Below are 16,385 nucleotides of genomic sequence, written 5' to 3'. Positions count from 1 at the left end.
TTGAAAATCATTAATCTCAATATTACTTACACTCATACATACTTAACCTAACACTAATCATGACATGTTCAGACATGATCCCATTGTATACCCACGTATTCTTATTTTATATTGGAATATGAGTGAAATTCTTTTTTTTTTAGACAAATGATTATCGTTTGGANTATTTTAATTTATTATATTTTTCATTAGCTAGTGGTCAGTAGAAGAGAATGATTGCGTAGGAAAAAAGCTATGTATGGAAACTGTACAAAGCTATGGGAATAGAATAGAATAATAAGAGTAATTTGAGAAAAAAACGAAAATAATGGGAAAATATCATTTCCGCAGTCAACATCGGCTGAAAAGCGATTAGCCTGTGCGGCTGGGCCTTAGAGATTATGTAGTTCAACCCCAGGCCAAAACAAATTATATTGTACCTTTTTTATGGACTTAAATTATCGACTTAATTAAATATTTTATTTAACACAAAGAAATTAATTTATATAGACGAAGAAAATAATTTATATTTTATATCTGAAATTATATTTGAGAATGAATTAAAATGCCAATTAGCTAGAATAGATTCCAGTTCCACAATAATAACCAAAAGTGAAAATGAATGTTTTGGTCATTTAACTTGTATAATATTGGATTTTGGTCCATTAAGTTTTCAAAATTTGGTTTTGGTTCATTAACTTTTAATTTTCGGCTTAACTTGTGTAATTTTACATTTTGTTCTATTAAGTTTTCAAAATTTGATTTTGGTAGATTAATTTTTAATTTTCGGTTATTTTGATCAAATTACTGATGTGATATCTGATAAGTCAACAATTTTCGATCCCACATAAGTATTTTTAACGTCAAAATAACATTGCCACATTATCTATTGGAACATAATAATCGAAATTAAAATTTAATATACCAAAACTTAACTTTGAAAACTTAATCGATCACAACTAAAAATTGAACAAATTAATAGAATTTTTTTTTTTCCACTAACCCAAATTGGTTAGAATTGAAACCCAACACATAAGTTCGAGTTAAGTATAAATAAGTATACAACTTTCTAGACTATCAAATTAATTTAGAATAAACTCGATGATACCCTGAGTGGTTGACAAGTTGTGTGTGGTTGACAACTTGACACCGTGAAATTAATTTGTTCAATTTGATTTTTTTTTGTTGATTTTGTTTTTAAAAATTGTTTTTGGTATACTAATTTAAATTTTCAGATGTTTTAATCCAATTACTGAGATGATACTGAAAAATACTAATATTGTAATAGAGAATACTAACGTGACATCAAAAATTACTAACGTGTTAGATGTCACACAAAAATTGGTGCAAAATATTTTAAAATTAAAAGTTAGTATATAAAATTTCAAAATTTAATAAACCAAGACCCAAAAATAGTTAAATTAATGGACCAAAAAATAATTTTCCCACACCATTAACTCCATATCATCACTTTGTTTTAAATTAAAAGGAATATTTATTTAAAATTTTAAATTTTGCAATATTTTAACGAAAATATTCACGTGACACCAAACAGAGTGTCATATGACATATCCTTAAATAATAAGATGTGTATTTTAAGAGTTTGACTATGATACAAGTGTGAATTGAGAGTGTGCTTTGACCAACTCAAGGTCGAGACAAATTTGCGAGCTTGAGTTGCGAGTAAGATGCAACGAGAAGAACTTAGGTACCCTTTCAAAAATAATACATGAAATCGGACTTCAATTATGAATTCTATTTTAGGGTTTTGACGTTTTTTTTGGTGAGCATCATTTTATCATTAATTTTAACTCTTAAATTGACGGAATGACCAATTCGATCAAAAATTTGAAACAAGTAGGATTAAACGGAGAAGACCAAAACATGAGAGATCCCAAACATGCGAGTATGATACGACGAGAGTAACTTTAGTACCATTTCAAAAATAAGAAATGAAATTGGACTTAAATTATGAAGTCTATATATTTTAGGGTTTCGATGTTTTTTTGTGAGCATGACTCTTTTATCGTTATTTTTAACTCTTAAATCGATGGAATGGTCAATTCGATCAAAATTTCGACACACATGGAGAAGATCAAAACATGAGAGAGTCCAAACATTTAGGACTAAACCGAGAATATTTCTCCTTCCTACTTGAGTCAATGTCACAAGTATAAAAATGTGCTTTTTTTTTTTCTGCTTACATAAAACTTTTATTTTTTGTTTTAGACCGTCAGGACAATTATTGATAGTTTTGAAATAGTTTTTCTAAAGTAATGTAATTTAATGAAGTAGGTCAGATTCCTTTCGATTTAGTGGCAACTTTATGTCATCATTAATGCTAATTGAAAGCTTTTCGCATTGTTTGGACTTTGGAATACAAAGCATGGGGGATATGGACTAGATTTTTATTCAAGGAAAGAAAGTAGATTCATTTCACGTAAAATAATTAGATAAAATAAAGGTTAAACAAGACAATGATTTAAAACAATTACAAATTACGGATGTAAGTTCTTTATATTTATCAATATAAGTGATATTTTATAATTTATATAAAATTGCTATATTTACGTGAAATACATTTACTTATCTTACTTCTACAAACCGAAGTATTGATAGGAATATCGGAGGTTCTACTTCGTCGGATATTTGTCCGGAACAAGAAAAATAGTCCCACGAGTACGAATTGAATTACAAACAAAGAATTGCTAACTTGAGATTGAAGAAAACCATGTTTTAATAATGTGGAAGAAAACCTTGAAAACCAACCTTAAGGCTTGTTTGAGCCTATACAACGACTGGTGTAATTTGCAAACTGTATTTTGGTTGCCCTCGTCAAAATATTCCAGAGGCAAAGACATACACATCTCATCCAAATCAATGAATCAGGGTCATGCAAAAACGCATTGTTTACATCATGTTTCGATTGCATATTGCATTCAAGGTAATCCACCTCAAGGTACCATCAGCCAAGAACTTAGCTTTATAAGCCTAGAGTAAATCTCTTGTAAGACGGTCTCACAAATATTTATCTGTGAGACGGTTCAACCCTACCGATATTCACAATAAAAAGTAATACTCTTAGCATAAAAAGTAATATGTTTTCATGGATGACCCAAATAAGAGATCCGTCTCACAAAATACGACTCACACAAGTTTTTGTCATAAACCTACTTACACTCTGCTGACATTTTCTTGGTGGTAGAGAAACAATGGTCCAAGTGCCATTGCTTTCCAATGCTTGCAATTCCTATATCATGGTCTTTGCCACTCCGCTGTCACAGCATCTTGGGAATAATTTCGAGGCACAAAAATAGGACAAACATCAACAAAGGCTTTACAAGTGGTCGACAATTTATCTGAACTTACGAATGAATCAAGAGCATGTGCAGTGGAAGTTTTGGACAGGGAAGGCACATTATAGCACTGCTAATCACACAAATAAAGCAGGTTTTATGTGCACGTTGTGTTCTATCAGATTTTGGACAAATGTGAAACACTACCAGAGGACGAATAAACCAAATCGGGATCTGGAATTTTGTGAGCTGGTTAACACACTATCAGTATATGTATCAACACCATCTGGATGAACAGAACATTGTTTAAAATGTCAAAAATGTGGGAGGAGATAAGTTGCTATTCATAAACTTTCCAGCTACATTGCATTGTTGTCTGACTATTAAACCAATGCACAGATTATCTGTCACTTCGTCTATATATTTAGGCAATCCTGAATATGAACATCCAAGTAAAAAGAGGTTCAAAAAGTAGTGACTAGTGAGCAAAAAATTGCATAACCCGTCATGAAATAATCGCAAGTTCTGAATGGTGATATTCAAAATTAATCCTCTACACCTCAAACTTGGGATTTCATTCACTAGGTACATTACAAATCCACCTTGTTTCCTAACGCTGCCGGAATTTGAACCCGAAAAAATATCGTCCTTCTTCAGTAAAATCAACCATTTGAGTTTAATAATATCACGTGCTAGTTAACCTCAGAAAACTCATGACGTGCTGCAAGAATCTTATCCAGAACTTCCAGGTTTTCACGTGGAGCAGAATTTCTCTGCTTTAAGTATTGTCAACATCCAAAATTGATCTTATAAACCTGATCTTACAAGAAGAATACTGACATCTTCATCCTGATCGATGCAATCAGAAGATTCTTACAGCAAGAAGATGTAAACAAAATTCAGCAAATGGAGCTCATACTTTAGAAACAAGATGCCTCGGCCTAAACTATTGGCTCAGTTGAAGCTCAGCTTGGTGAGCTGGTGACCCACTTTCTGAATAAAGCAAATAAGGGGGAAACTAGCAGTTGGCCAGCACCAACTAGCAGTAGAGGGCCAGCACAGCCTAGCAGACCAGTCCAATCAACACCTAGAACAGCTCACCCGATGTTCTCAACTCCAAGAGGGTCTAGTGTGACTAGAGGCAGCGGTAGGAGCTCTAGGAGTGAATTTGAAGCCAACTGGCTTAATTACAGTGAAGCTCTGCAGCAACAATCTCAGCCAAGACCGCAACATCATCCATAGCAGATGGAAGAGCCAAAAACTCACCTTACACGTAAAAGAAAGCATCCAAACAATAGATATATTTTGTTTACTTAGAATTTTTTTGTAAAGGTCTTAATTCTCTGATAGAAAGCACTATAATTGTAAACACTTGTGAGTATAAATAAAATTGTATTATTATGGTCTGATTTTAGTAAATCTCTCATTTAGTTAAGATCAATATGATTTACCGTTTATGTTTATTGGGTGCTTGAGTATTGTCTTCATCTAAAAATAGGAATTTGTCGCATATCTAACGGTATGATATTGTCCATTTTGAATCAAAGCTTTCATATATTTACTTTTGGACTTTACCCAAAAGACCTCGTACTAAAAGAAAAATCATTTCATCGTATTAACTCAAGATCTTCTTCTTTATCTTCAAATGTGGGACTTTGGTTATATTCCTAATAATATTCAACTTGTTTGCTTGCTTTGGATTTATTAACCTTTGTTTTCAAGCAAAATTTCTGAAGCTGGAACGTTATTTCAATTTTCCCATTATCACTGCACTATCATGAATGGATGATTAAAACTTTTCTTTATTCGCTACAGAGAGCGATTCCTTTTTTTTTTTTAAAAGTCATGTTAAATTTTTTTTGGTTTGTTTTGGTTTTATGAATCTTTGGTTTCAAACAAATGGAGTAAATGTCAGATTGTTATTTTATTATTTCCATTATCACTGCACTACCATGAATTAATTACTTAAAATTTCCTTTATTTTATAAATATGACGATTCACTCTCGAATACAAGTCGTATTCAATTTACTCTATCAAGTTTAATTAACTAGGAATATTGTCCGCGTTGACCTACGGGACTCACGGCTTTAAAACACGTATCAGAGTTATCACATTCTTCTTTAAATAGCCAACATCTATTCCATGTATGAACAAGGGTTGATAATGGAAGGTATAAGCTGATCCATGCGAGCGTACATCTGAGTGTTGGTTGAAGAAAAGTTGAAGAAATGTTTTTGCCAAACGTATGCACTAACCCACACGAGCATGCCACTGAGTGTGAGCTATGAATCTTGAAAAATATGAAGAATCACGAAAATTAAGTAAAAACTAAAATTCAAATCCTACCCATTTCAAGTTCGATTTTCATGATTCCAGATATGGAAGGACCTAATTTTTAAAGTTTTTTTTTACGGAAAATATAAATATTGCAACCCTAATCCATTAAAAAGAATTTTTGCCATTTCACAGTGACTACTAGTGCTTGGAAAAGAGGAAGCATAATTTCAAGCAAGATTCACGTCGTTCATACTGTGAGATTTTTAATCTTTTTCTTATTGAATATTATTTTCATGGATTTAGACATTAATTTATATTTCTTATTTAATTTTTATTAAGTAATTTCTTTTTTGCCAAAGTCGTACAATAGGGTCGAGACGAAACTATTTTTATATTTGTTTTTTATTCGATGAATATATTTATTTATTTTATCTATAATTATTGATTGATATTCATTTAACATTGCATATAAATAATTAATATCACCAATTATTTCCATATTTCTTGTTTGATCTGAACGAAAAGCTAAGATTAAATTTTAGCTTAACAATATGAATCAACACATATGGTTAAACTAAAAAATATGATTAGATTGCTGTATTTAGTATGCGATTTGTGAAATATTGGGACGGTTAATAAAATATTTATTAATTTTAAAATAGGTTAATAAATAATTCTTCAGGGATTTTCACCATAATTAGTGAAGAATTTGAGTAGGTGGTTAATTCCTCGATTAATTCCAGATTTGATTTGTTAACTTTCATTAATAATTTTGTTAAATTAGAACTTAGTTTAATAATCCCATTCACTACTTTGAATTGATTGGCCTATATTAAGTTTAATAATAAAAATCCTAATTATTAATTATCGATTTATGTGAGAACAACTCAAACTCTAGATTTAATTTATTACAATTTGACTTAGTGCACTTGTTAATATCAACTTATTTCGACATAAGAAAGAGTAGGTCCTTTATGAGACGGTATCACGAATATTTATCTGTGAGACGGGTCAACCCTACCGATATTCATAATAAAAAGTAATACTCTTACCATAAAAAGTAAAACTTTTTCATAGATGAATCAAATAAGAGATCCGTCGCGCAAAATACGATCCATGAGACCGTCTAACATAAGTTTTTGTCGATGAGAAAAAGGTTAAAAATACCATCACTATTGCCATTTACTTCTTGTAGTGTACCTAAAGGACAAGTAAGTTGGAAGTTGTAAGAAGTGGGAAACTTATTTAAATATATCAAAATTTTAAGGGTCTTTTTCTATTTAATATTAAATAGAAAGAGATAGTCGTAGATGATCAAATAATTTCCAAATTAAGAATTTGAATAAATAATCAAATGAACAAGCAACCATATCAAAATAAACACTTAGTGAAATGATGCATAACCAAAGCAAAGATTAATCAAAGTCCAGCATTGAAGGGCACGGCAGTGGCAGGCAGCCAAGATCGCCCCGCAATAAAATTCCCCACCGTAAACCTCCCAGCCTCCGCCGGATTTGTTATAACTCGGTAGCCCCTCCACCGAACCCTCCGACTAGTCCCGGAACCCGGACCAGAATTCCGATACTCTCCATAGTACAGCGTATCCAGAGCGAAGTTACCATCCCACTCCAGCCACCCCGCCGGATCCACCAATCTATCCAAATACGTCTGCAAATAAACCGTCCTTGAATACTGCTTCCAAGGACGTCCCAGAAATGATCTAAAAGAACTTAGAACAGGCACCAACTCAGACGAAGCCATGACTCTTGAACTATGGATCGAAATCCCGGTATTCTGATTCGGGTCAGTTCTGCCTTGGGCTGTTACAACGTTTTTCTGCTTGTCCATGGGACGGCGGGCGTAGATCATGCAATTCTGGAGTACAACGGCGGCATTTCCGAAGATGAAATCGACGGTGCCATAAATATAGCATTCTTTGTAGAATTGGCGCTGCGAATGGACGTAGAGTGTGTCTTGGTAGCCTTCGAATGAGCATTGGTAGAAGACGGAGAGGTCGGCTCCGGAGCGTAGGGCCACTGCCTGATGGTTCTGTGGACCGGCGGTGTTGCGGAAGGTGATGCCACGAGCTATGAAGCCTTCGCCGGTCACCGCTGAGAGATTTTGTGGAATGTGTGAGCCAACTCTCAAGAATAGTAATGCATGTGAATCAAAGAAATTAAGGGCGTTTGAATATAAAATGAACAGAAGCATTTAAAACAAAGAAATTTAAAGTCGATTGTTATACTTTCGAATCTAATCTAACAAAAAGAAAATCGTGGCATGTTCCTCTGAGCATAACCTATATAACACAGAAAAAATTTATAAGACTGTCTCACGAGTCAATTTTATGAGACATATGTCATATCCAATCCGACCAATGAAAAAAAATTATTTTTATGTCAAAAATATTAGTTATGACTCCGACGCGTTTCATGGACATAGATTCATGAGACCGTTTCACAATACACATACTTTTTATTATATAATAATAACACTAACATATTAATTCTACTCGACACATAATTAATTAAATCATTCTCATTCAATGCCTCGAAACGGGAAAAGAAGGCCATAATTCAAACTCAAATTAACCAATTAGTTACTATAATTATAAGTCAAACAATAGGGAGGTGGCGGCGCGGCCGCCAGAGTGACTCACCGACGGTGGCGGAGTTGAAAGTGGTGGAGCCGCCGCCAACGCTTCTACTTCCGGTGATAATAGTCTTCTTTAGTCCATCACCAACAAGCATAATATTCTTCAATTTAGTATCCAAATTCTCCCTATAAACACCCCTCTTCACACGTATAACAAACCTCCCACTTCCGCTCCTCCTCCCAGCCGCATCAATGGCTGCCTTAATAGTCCGGTAATTCCCTGATCCGTCCTGCGCAACCACCACATTCGGCCTAACAGACCCGACCTGCAGCAGCTTCCGGTCCCCAGGCAAAACCCATGTAGGAAAGCCACCCTTATAGTAATCACTTGTTTCATGATTAGTGCGATTATCACCAAGAGCCAAGCTGTTGCATATCAGCTTGGAAACATCGTTGGACATCAATGCCAGGACGAAATCCGAAACTCCGAGCTCCAAGAACCCGGTCCGGCAAGTGTCAAGGTTCGTAAGCGCTGTGCTGAGCCATGTCTGCGCATCAAAATCAGTGCACTTGCTGTTGGGGTCTATAGTTTTGTTGAGCTGCTCGATGGCGCTTTCATACAGCTTCAAGCAATCAGCCCAGGCCGCCTTCTCACGCTCATTCCGGCACTTGGGGCCGAGGCTTTTCGTGTTACTTTGAGCTATTAACGCTTGTTTCAAAGCCAACTCAATGGAGATTTTTCGGAAGTCAGCTTTGTGTTTTGGCAAGAAATGGCGTGGATTATTACTCAAGAAATGCTTGCATGGCTCGGGGTATGGGGTTTTTTTGCACCACAAATCAATATAAGGGTTTGAAAAGGACAATGTGGGGAGGAAGAAGGACATTAAAGCTACTAATGTGAAGAATATCAGCTTGATCGCCATTGATGAGCTCTGGTTTACTTTGAGTTTCTTCGTGTGTTACTGAATGGGCAATAGACCTGAAAAAGCGTGTTTATATAGATGAAGAAATGGAGGATTACAGGTTGTCGTGTTTTGTTCCGAGAAGGACATCGTTGACTATTTTGCGAAGGCCAATTCAAATGCAAAAATTGGAACACGAGTATTCTGGATGGATTTCTTAGTTGATTGAATATGTCATTTTTTATTGCCAGCTAAAACTTATGTGACTGTATTGGGGTTGAGTGGGTCTCATGTGAGACCGTCTCACGGATCTTAATCTGTGAGACTGGTCAACCCTACCCATATTCACAATAAAAAGTAATACTCTTAGCATAAAAAGTAATACTTTTTCATGGATGACCCAAATAAGAGATCCGTTTCACAAATACGACCATTGAGACCGTCTCACACAAGTTTTTACCATTGGGGTTTAATCGTTAACTGTAATAATAAAGGGAATATTTAAGTCAATGACCTTGGTGAGGCACAAATTTGATATATGACCTCCTCTTTTTAAATCATATAATTTATATTTTTACCCATATCTAATAGATGTAATAGGCATTCTTTACTCTTAAGAAATTTTCTCTCTCCCTTTTGATCCTTCCCCTCATTTTTTCCCTTTCCCATTAAACAAATTGTCAGATCAAATGCTTCGGACTAGACTAAAAGCTATAGTAATTAGCTAAAACACAATTTTATTTTATTATATTTGCGATAGCACAGAGTCTCATACTAAACGACGAGTGGACATGAGAGGCTACACCTACTTGAGTGTCGATGTGTCAGATGTTAGGCTATTATTGCTGGTGCTGTCTCATATCTCATCGTGAACAGTATTACCTTTTTACTACCGTCCGTCTTATCCTCAGCATAGACAATATTGTCCATTAAGTCTAGCGTTCCTATTTTACAGCCCACCTAGCCAATAAGATCAAGCAACGCAACATCAGCATGTTGACGCACGAGAGCGTCAGGAGTTCACTCATCCTAGTAATACACGTTAAACTCAAATATCTCATCCCAAGAAGTATATAAATATTCTTCTTGGGAGACTCGAACTTATGAACTCGCCCTGATATCAATTGTTTTGAAAATAAGTTATATTATTTTAGCTTTGTTGGAGAATTTGGCTATAATATTCAACATCGAGAACTTTCTGAAATATAGTTAAATTAATTAAATTATTTATTAAATTTTTTGAATTTATTCGGTCTTGTGAATATTTAATCATTATTACTTACTAAAAGAATAAGGGGACTTAGAAGAATTACACCCATCTTTAACTTTTAAAAACAACTTCTTGTTATATTACTTATTGCTTTATTTACTATTTTGAATACCATACTGTTTAAAGCCTCGCTGAAAGCCATAATATTTCAACGAGTCCAACCAATATTTTTCCGCACTTTGTTAGAACAACACAAAGATAGCCAGGTGTATCGAGCCATATTGAGATTCTATATGGCTGTTAACCCAATCAGAATTCAAAGTTAAATAGCAAAGAAAAATCTTGTTATTTGTTTATTCATATTTTCTAAACAGTTTCATCAATCTTAACGGTACTGACGACTACGAAAATTGCTGACATGACATTATATATTGTTCATACATCTTACTTAAAATTAATAAATTTATCAAGAATTAGCTAAATATATAGTAAAACCAAATTTTGACAACACAAAAAGATTATACGTCTTGTAAACCAAATGACTTAATCGATTTTGTTTTTTTTTTCGTTTTCACATTATATCACATGTTTATTCAAAAAATAAAATGATATCAAATGAGGTTTTTAAATTCTGTGCATGAGTGAGAGTAGTACTGAGATAAGTGACATCATGAGAAGTTCTCGCGTATCAAGCTACTGACGTTGCGTCGCTTGATCTTGTTGACGTTAATACTGTCAAGTGCAATAATATCAACAGCGCACATATGAGTGCACGCCGTTAAAAGTAATATTCGCAGCGTGCTTTTAATTCACGCCGTTGATGACGTGCTGCGGAAAATCATTTTTTTTGTAGTGAACATCAGAAAATAGACACGCACATCTCCAAACTCATTGGTCTAATAACCTGACCATTAAGTAGGTGCACTTTGTGCAGCCACCAATATAAGAAATTAAAGTTATTCATTGACTAACATCTATAAATTTTGGTTTGATGATAAACATTTGATTCTAACCTACTATACAAGTTTGATCAAGATAATTATTATACACTAGTAAAATACTTTGTTATATGCTGAAAAAGTCAAATAAAATTTAATGATTTCTTTGTTGTGGTTGTAAAAAAAAAACAATTATGGAAGAAAATCAAATTAGATTCAATAATGTTTTTATTTTATCTTGTAAAAGTAGATCTTGGTTTCTAAAATTGAAACTAACGTGGAGAAAATCTTCGTTAATAAAAAGAAAAGTCCGAATTTTAGGGCTGCTATGGTGGCAAGAACTTTCATGTGACGACCAAATCGAATTCCCAGTTTCCAAGGCATCAACTTGNTGAACATTTATTTTTATTATATATTAAACAAATAGTTAAATCTAGATTATATAAATTAATACTTTGGCTATATAAATTAAGTTGTCCATGTATCCTAAATTATTTTAAAGTTTAAGATTAATTTGAAACTATAGTTATGATTATGATTACGGTTCCGACTTCGTATTTTTATGTCTAAGAATTAGAATTAAACCATAAATAACCAATTTCGATCCGGTTTGTGACGGATGCCTGCGAATGAAAAAAATCAGAAGATGATAATGAAGATATCAAATTTAGGCTAGTGTTGAAGAACATTATATCATTAAGAAGATTTTGTCGCGCTTTTGATATTATCAAAAAATGTCAATCTTTTCTCAAGATACAACTTCAACTTGCGAAATTAACACAATAAATAACAAATTCAATAATCATAAATGATATAAACTCTATTTTTTTAAAAGAAGAAGAAGACAAAAAATAAATGCATGAAAATGTTCAGAAATCTGATGGAAAAGTATGTTAAATGATGTTTGATCTTCGCTTAATTTTCATTAATTAAACACAACAAATTCCAACAGATTCCGCTTCTGATTCATATAAACAGAAACAAAAATCGACTCTGAATTTAATAGTAGGATTTCGATTTCAATAAAATCATAGTCAAATCTATTTCCAAGTCTTGCATTTGCATTTTATAAGATAATATCAACGATCTTTAAAAAAAAATTGGAATACAAATAATAACAGAACAAACGCGTGAATTTGAGCTGTGAAACGTTGAGTCAAGCAACTTAACGTATACTATTTGGCTACAATTTACATAGGAAAATAGATAATTTAACTGAAAATAGACAACTCTTACATAAAAATAATGACGATGTAACATGATTTACAGCAAGACATTGACTTTTTTTTTTTCAATCAAGAAATTCTCAGCATGTCTTTACACGTATTTCTTTAAAAATATTTGTTCCCTTCTGAAAAAAATATTTTCTATAATTATTTCAGAATTAAATATAGTTTTTATTCAGTTGACTGTATGAACATTGAAATTTCACTGAATATTTCCATATTTAATGAACCATTATTTAATATTTAGCTCTACTTGCTAAGTATATAACTTTTATTTTTAATTGTGATATTAATTTGGCCAATATCTAGTTAATCTGGACCATGTGGATATGAATTATTCATGTTGTATCTCTAAGAAATAAATGGTTGCAAGTGTCATGCCATGCTCTATTTCTTTTTTATTTATTTATTTAATGAAATGTATTACCAAAATCTATTTTAATATATTTATAATACACCTAATACTACCATGTCATATGGCATGCACTCTCCAAAAATTTTCAAATCAACCACATAATTCTTTATTTTTATGTAAATTTTTTAATTTTCGAATTGTTATATTTCATTTAATCTTATACATTAATGATATTTGCTCTAGACGGGTCAAGATGTAACTCTGTACTTAAAACCCTCTCATAAAAAATATTAAAAAAATAGTAAAAACTTATCATACTTAAATAATTATTATAGTTCGATTTAAAAAAAAATTTATTATAGTTAATTATTTAAATAATTATAAAAAAATCATTTCAAATGTTTTACATTTTAGTATAGTCTATAAATTTTTAAATAATTATCTAACATAATAAATGTTAATATACAGCACACGTTACATGCCCATGAGCCCAAGAATCTCTACTATTTCTTTACTATTCTTTAATACTTTACCACTCGCTGAAACTATTTTGGAATATATGATGATATCAAAATTTTATTTCGAGTTTGATCTGGAGAGCGGATCTTCAAATCTTTATGGCTGATTGAGTTAGGTCGGATCTTTGGATTCTGCACAGACAAAAACAAGGTTAGGGGGCGCTGGAGAATCTCAGCGTGACCTCTCCGGACTGACTATCCGATACTTAAGTCAGTCCAGAGAGCAAACTTAAGAGTGAAATATACTAGTGCTAACTGGGCATGAGAATGTGATTGAATAAAATTTTAGGCCAATACCTGATATTTACAGAGAGAAGAGATTGGTTACCTTGTTGGAGTAGGACTCCTGTTGAGATAGAGTCTTGCCCGCAATAGGAGATTTCAAACATTAGGACTCTATCTCCACGGCGGCTAAGACTTTTGCTTTATCCTGATTAGATTTACCCAAATCTCGCATCCGTCGGGACCCTTATCTGAGAATATCTTCATATCCTTTAGTCGCGTCAGGGATCCCAGTTCCCGACTCCTTGGTGGGCTCGGATTTCCCGGTCCCTTGGTAGGCTCGGATTTGTGATAGGGCTATGTATTATTAGGGCTAGGGATTGTGGATTAGAGCCCTTGGCAGAGTTAGGGCCCGTTTTGGTGTGGGCTCGGATCCGCCTAGGTATGCCAAATTTAGGGAGTTTCAGAATAAAAATTTATTTTCAATTTTATCCATGCATAATATTTTGAGTAGGTCTCTTATGAGACGGTCTCACGAATCTTTATCTGTGAGATGGGTCAACCCTACCGATATTCACAATAAAAAGTAATACTCTTAGCATAAAAAATAATATTTTTTCATGGATGACTTAAATAAGAGATCCGTATAACAAAATACGACCCGTGAGACAGTCTTACATAAGTTTTTGTCTAATATTTGTTATATAACTTTGACGACGAGGGTTTATTGATAATCACCATACATTTCTTCATCTTCTTTTCATATTTTCTCCAACTTATCTATATTTTCTCTCAAAACTCACATCTTTTTTTATCTCTTATATTTTTCTTAAAATTATATTTCTTCAAATAATTAAATTATTTGAGCGCGTAAAATTCACAGGCGATTGTTACTAGTACATATTTTATTAAACATGAGGTACTAGAGTTTAAAGTTTAGGGTCTATTTAGGTGGGAAAAATTATCCCTCTTTATAATTCTTTTATAATATAATATTTAACAAAAAATTTTACAATAAGTTCAATAAGATTAAATCTAACTACAATATTTGTTTCAATCTTATCTAAATAATCATATAACACCATGAATACAAAAAAAATTATAAAACATCATCGCATAACACTGATACACATTTATTTCTTATCCAAATATTTAATTGGATTTATAAATTGCAAGTCTAAAAGTTGGTATTACAACGTAAATGTTGGCTAGGTCTTTAAATAATAAATTGATAGGTTGACTTTGGCAAATAAGCACTACAAGAAAAAAGGCCTACGACAACGGTTTTTTCCCGTTGTTGTAGGTCTTTTAAAACTGTTGTTAAAGCCCATGTGGTTAAAGGGTGCGCTCAAAGACAACGATTTTTATCCGTTGTTGAAGCTACAATTTGCGACGGTTTTTAACAAATCGTCGCACATAAATTTTGCGACGGATTTTTTTAAACTGTCGCTATTTAGCAACGGTTTTTAATACCATCGCTAAAATTAGCGACTGTTTTAAATAACGTCGCTAACTTTAACGACAGTTAGGCAATGCATTCCGTCGCTAATTTTAGCGACAGTTCATTCATGATTTTCGTCGCTAATATTTGCAGTAAAATAAAAAAAATTACTTTTAACAATTTAATAATTCTAAAAAAACTTGTAATTTGAATAGACTAAGATCTTAAAAATTTAACAAAAATAAAACGAAAAAATTTACATAAATAAGCGGTGATTTCAAAAACTTGGAACAATTTTTTAAAATTACCGAAACTAATTATGTAAGAAAAATTTTAAGTGTTGTGAAGTTGTGTGTTTTAAAATGGACTGAGTGAGTGGGTATTTATAGAAGTGTTGCGACGGGTTTTGGTTAATACGTCGCTAATAGCGATGGGTTTTAGTTAAACCGTTGCTAATAGCGACGATTTATTAATGACCCGTCGGCGATTTATAATTTGCGACAGTGTTTTTTCTCATCCGTCGCTAATTTTAGCGACGGTTATACTAACACCGTCGCGAAAATTAGCGACAGTGTAATAATAACCGATTACACCGTCGCTAAGTATAAATATGCGACGTATTTAATTAAAACTGTCGCTAAATATAGCGACAGATATTATAGTAGGTCAAACCGTCGCTATTTTTAATTTCGCAACGGTTTCAGCAAATCCGTCGCTAAATTCGTTTTACATCACCTTTTCCACAACAGTTTAATAAAACCGTTGTCAATTGTCAAAAAAACACGCTAATAGACAACGTTTTTATAAACTGTTGTCTTTGACCCTAAAAAACGCTCAAAAGACAACGGTTTTACAAAACCGTTGTCATTGACCCTAAAAACCGTTGTCTTTGACACCTATAAAACCGTTGTCTTTTGTTTAAAAAAACACACCTACGACAACGGTTTTAGTGAAAACCGTTGTCGTAGGTGTGTTGTTAATGGTGATTTTTCTTGTAGTGAAGCAATTGGATTTCCCGAAGATTTCTCATCACAAATATTCCCATGTTTAATTAGAAAGAGCAAAGAAGATGCCAAACGTATATAGTGCAAGTAAATAAGCAAAAAAAAGGAACTATATGTTGGAATAAAAAAATCCATTTCATAGTCTCTATCATGCAACACTTGAAAGAAAATAAGAGTTGCTTCACATGCTTCTCCACATACAGAAATTTGACTCGCGGGAACCAAGATGTGGCTCACAGGAGAGACATAACATAACAACATCCACAAGAGAACCCTATCATGCAGCAATTTGACAATAGGAAAACAAGATGAGGTTCACATGCATTCTCACATGCAGCACTTTGACCCGCATAAATCAAGAGTTGATTCACATGACACACTATCAACAAGAATATCACAAGAATATAACCGACGTAGAATT

At 33.1% G+C, this 16,385-nt stretch overlaps 1 protein-coding gene across 1 annotated transcript; it reads right to left on the bottom strand.

Moving 5' to 3' along the window:
- Nucleotides 1–6,872: 6,872 nt before the first annotated feature.
- Nucleotides 6,873–9,099, bottom strand: LOC140982466 (pectinesterase 2-like). The gene is made up of 2 exons (XM_073448977.1): nt 8,213–9,099; nt 6,873–7,664 (listed from the first exon to the last, which is right to left on the bottom strand). Exons 1-2 carry the CDS (start codon nt 9,069–9,071, stop codon nt 6,973–6,975), a joined length of 1,551 nt encoding a protein of 516 aa, XP_073305078.1. The 5' UTR covers nt 9,072–9,099; the 3' UTR covers nt 6,873–6,972.
- Between the last annotated feature and the right edge of the window lie 7,286 nt (nt 9,100–16,385).

This window comes from Primulina huaijiensis, chromosome 8 (genome assembly GCF_012295235.1).
Source record: "Primulina huaijiensis isolate GDHJ02 chromosome 8, ASM1229523v2, whole genome shotgun sequence".
Classification (NCBI taxonomy): Eukaryota; Viridiplantae; Streptophyta; class Magnoliopsida; order Lamiales; family Gesneriaceae; genus Primulina; species Primulina huaijiensis.
Note: the sequence above shows the minus strand (reverse complement) of the source record. Positions and strands in the feature narration are given on the sequence as shown.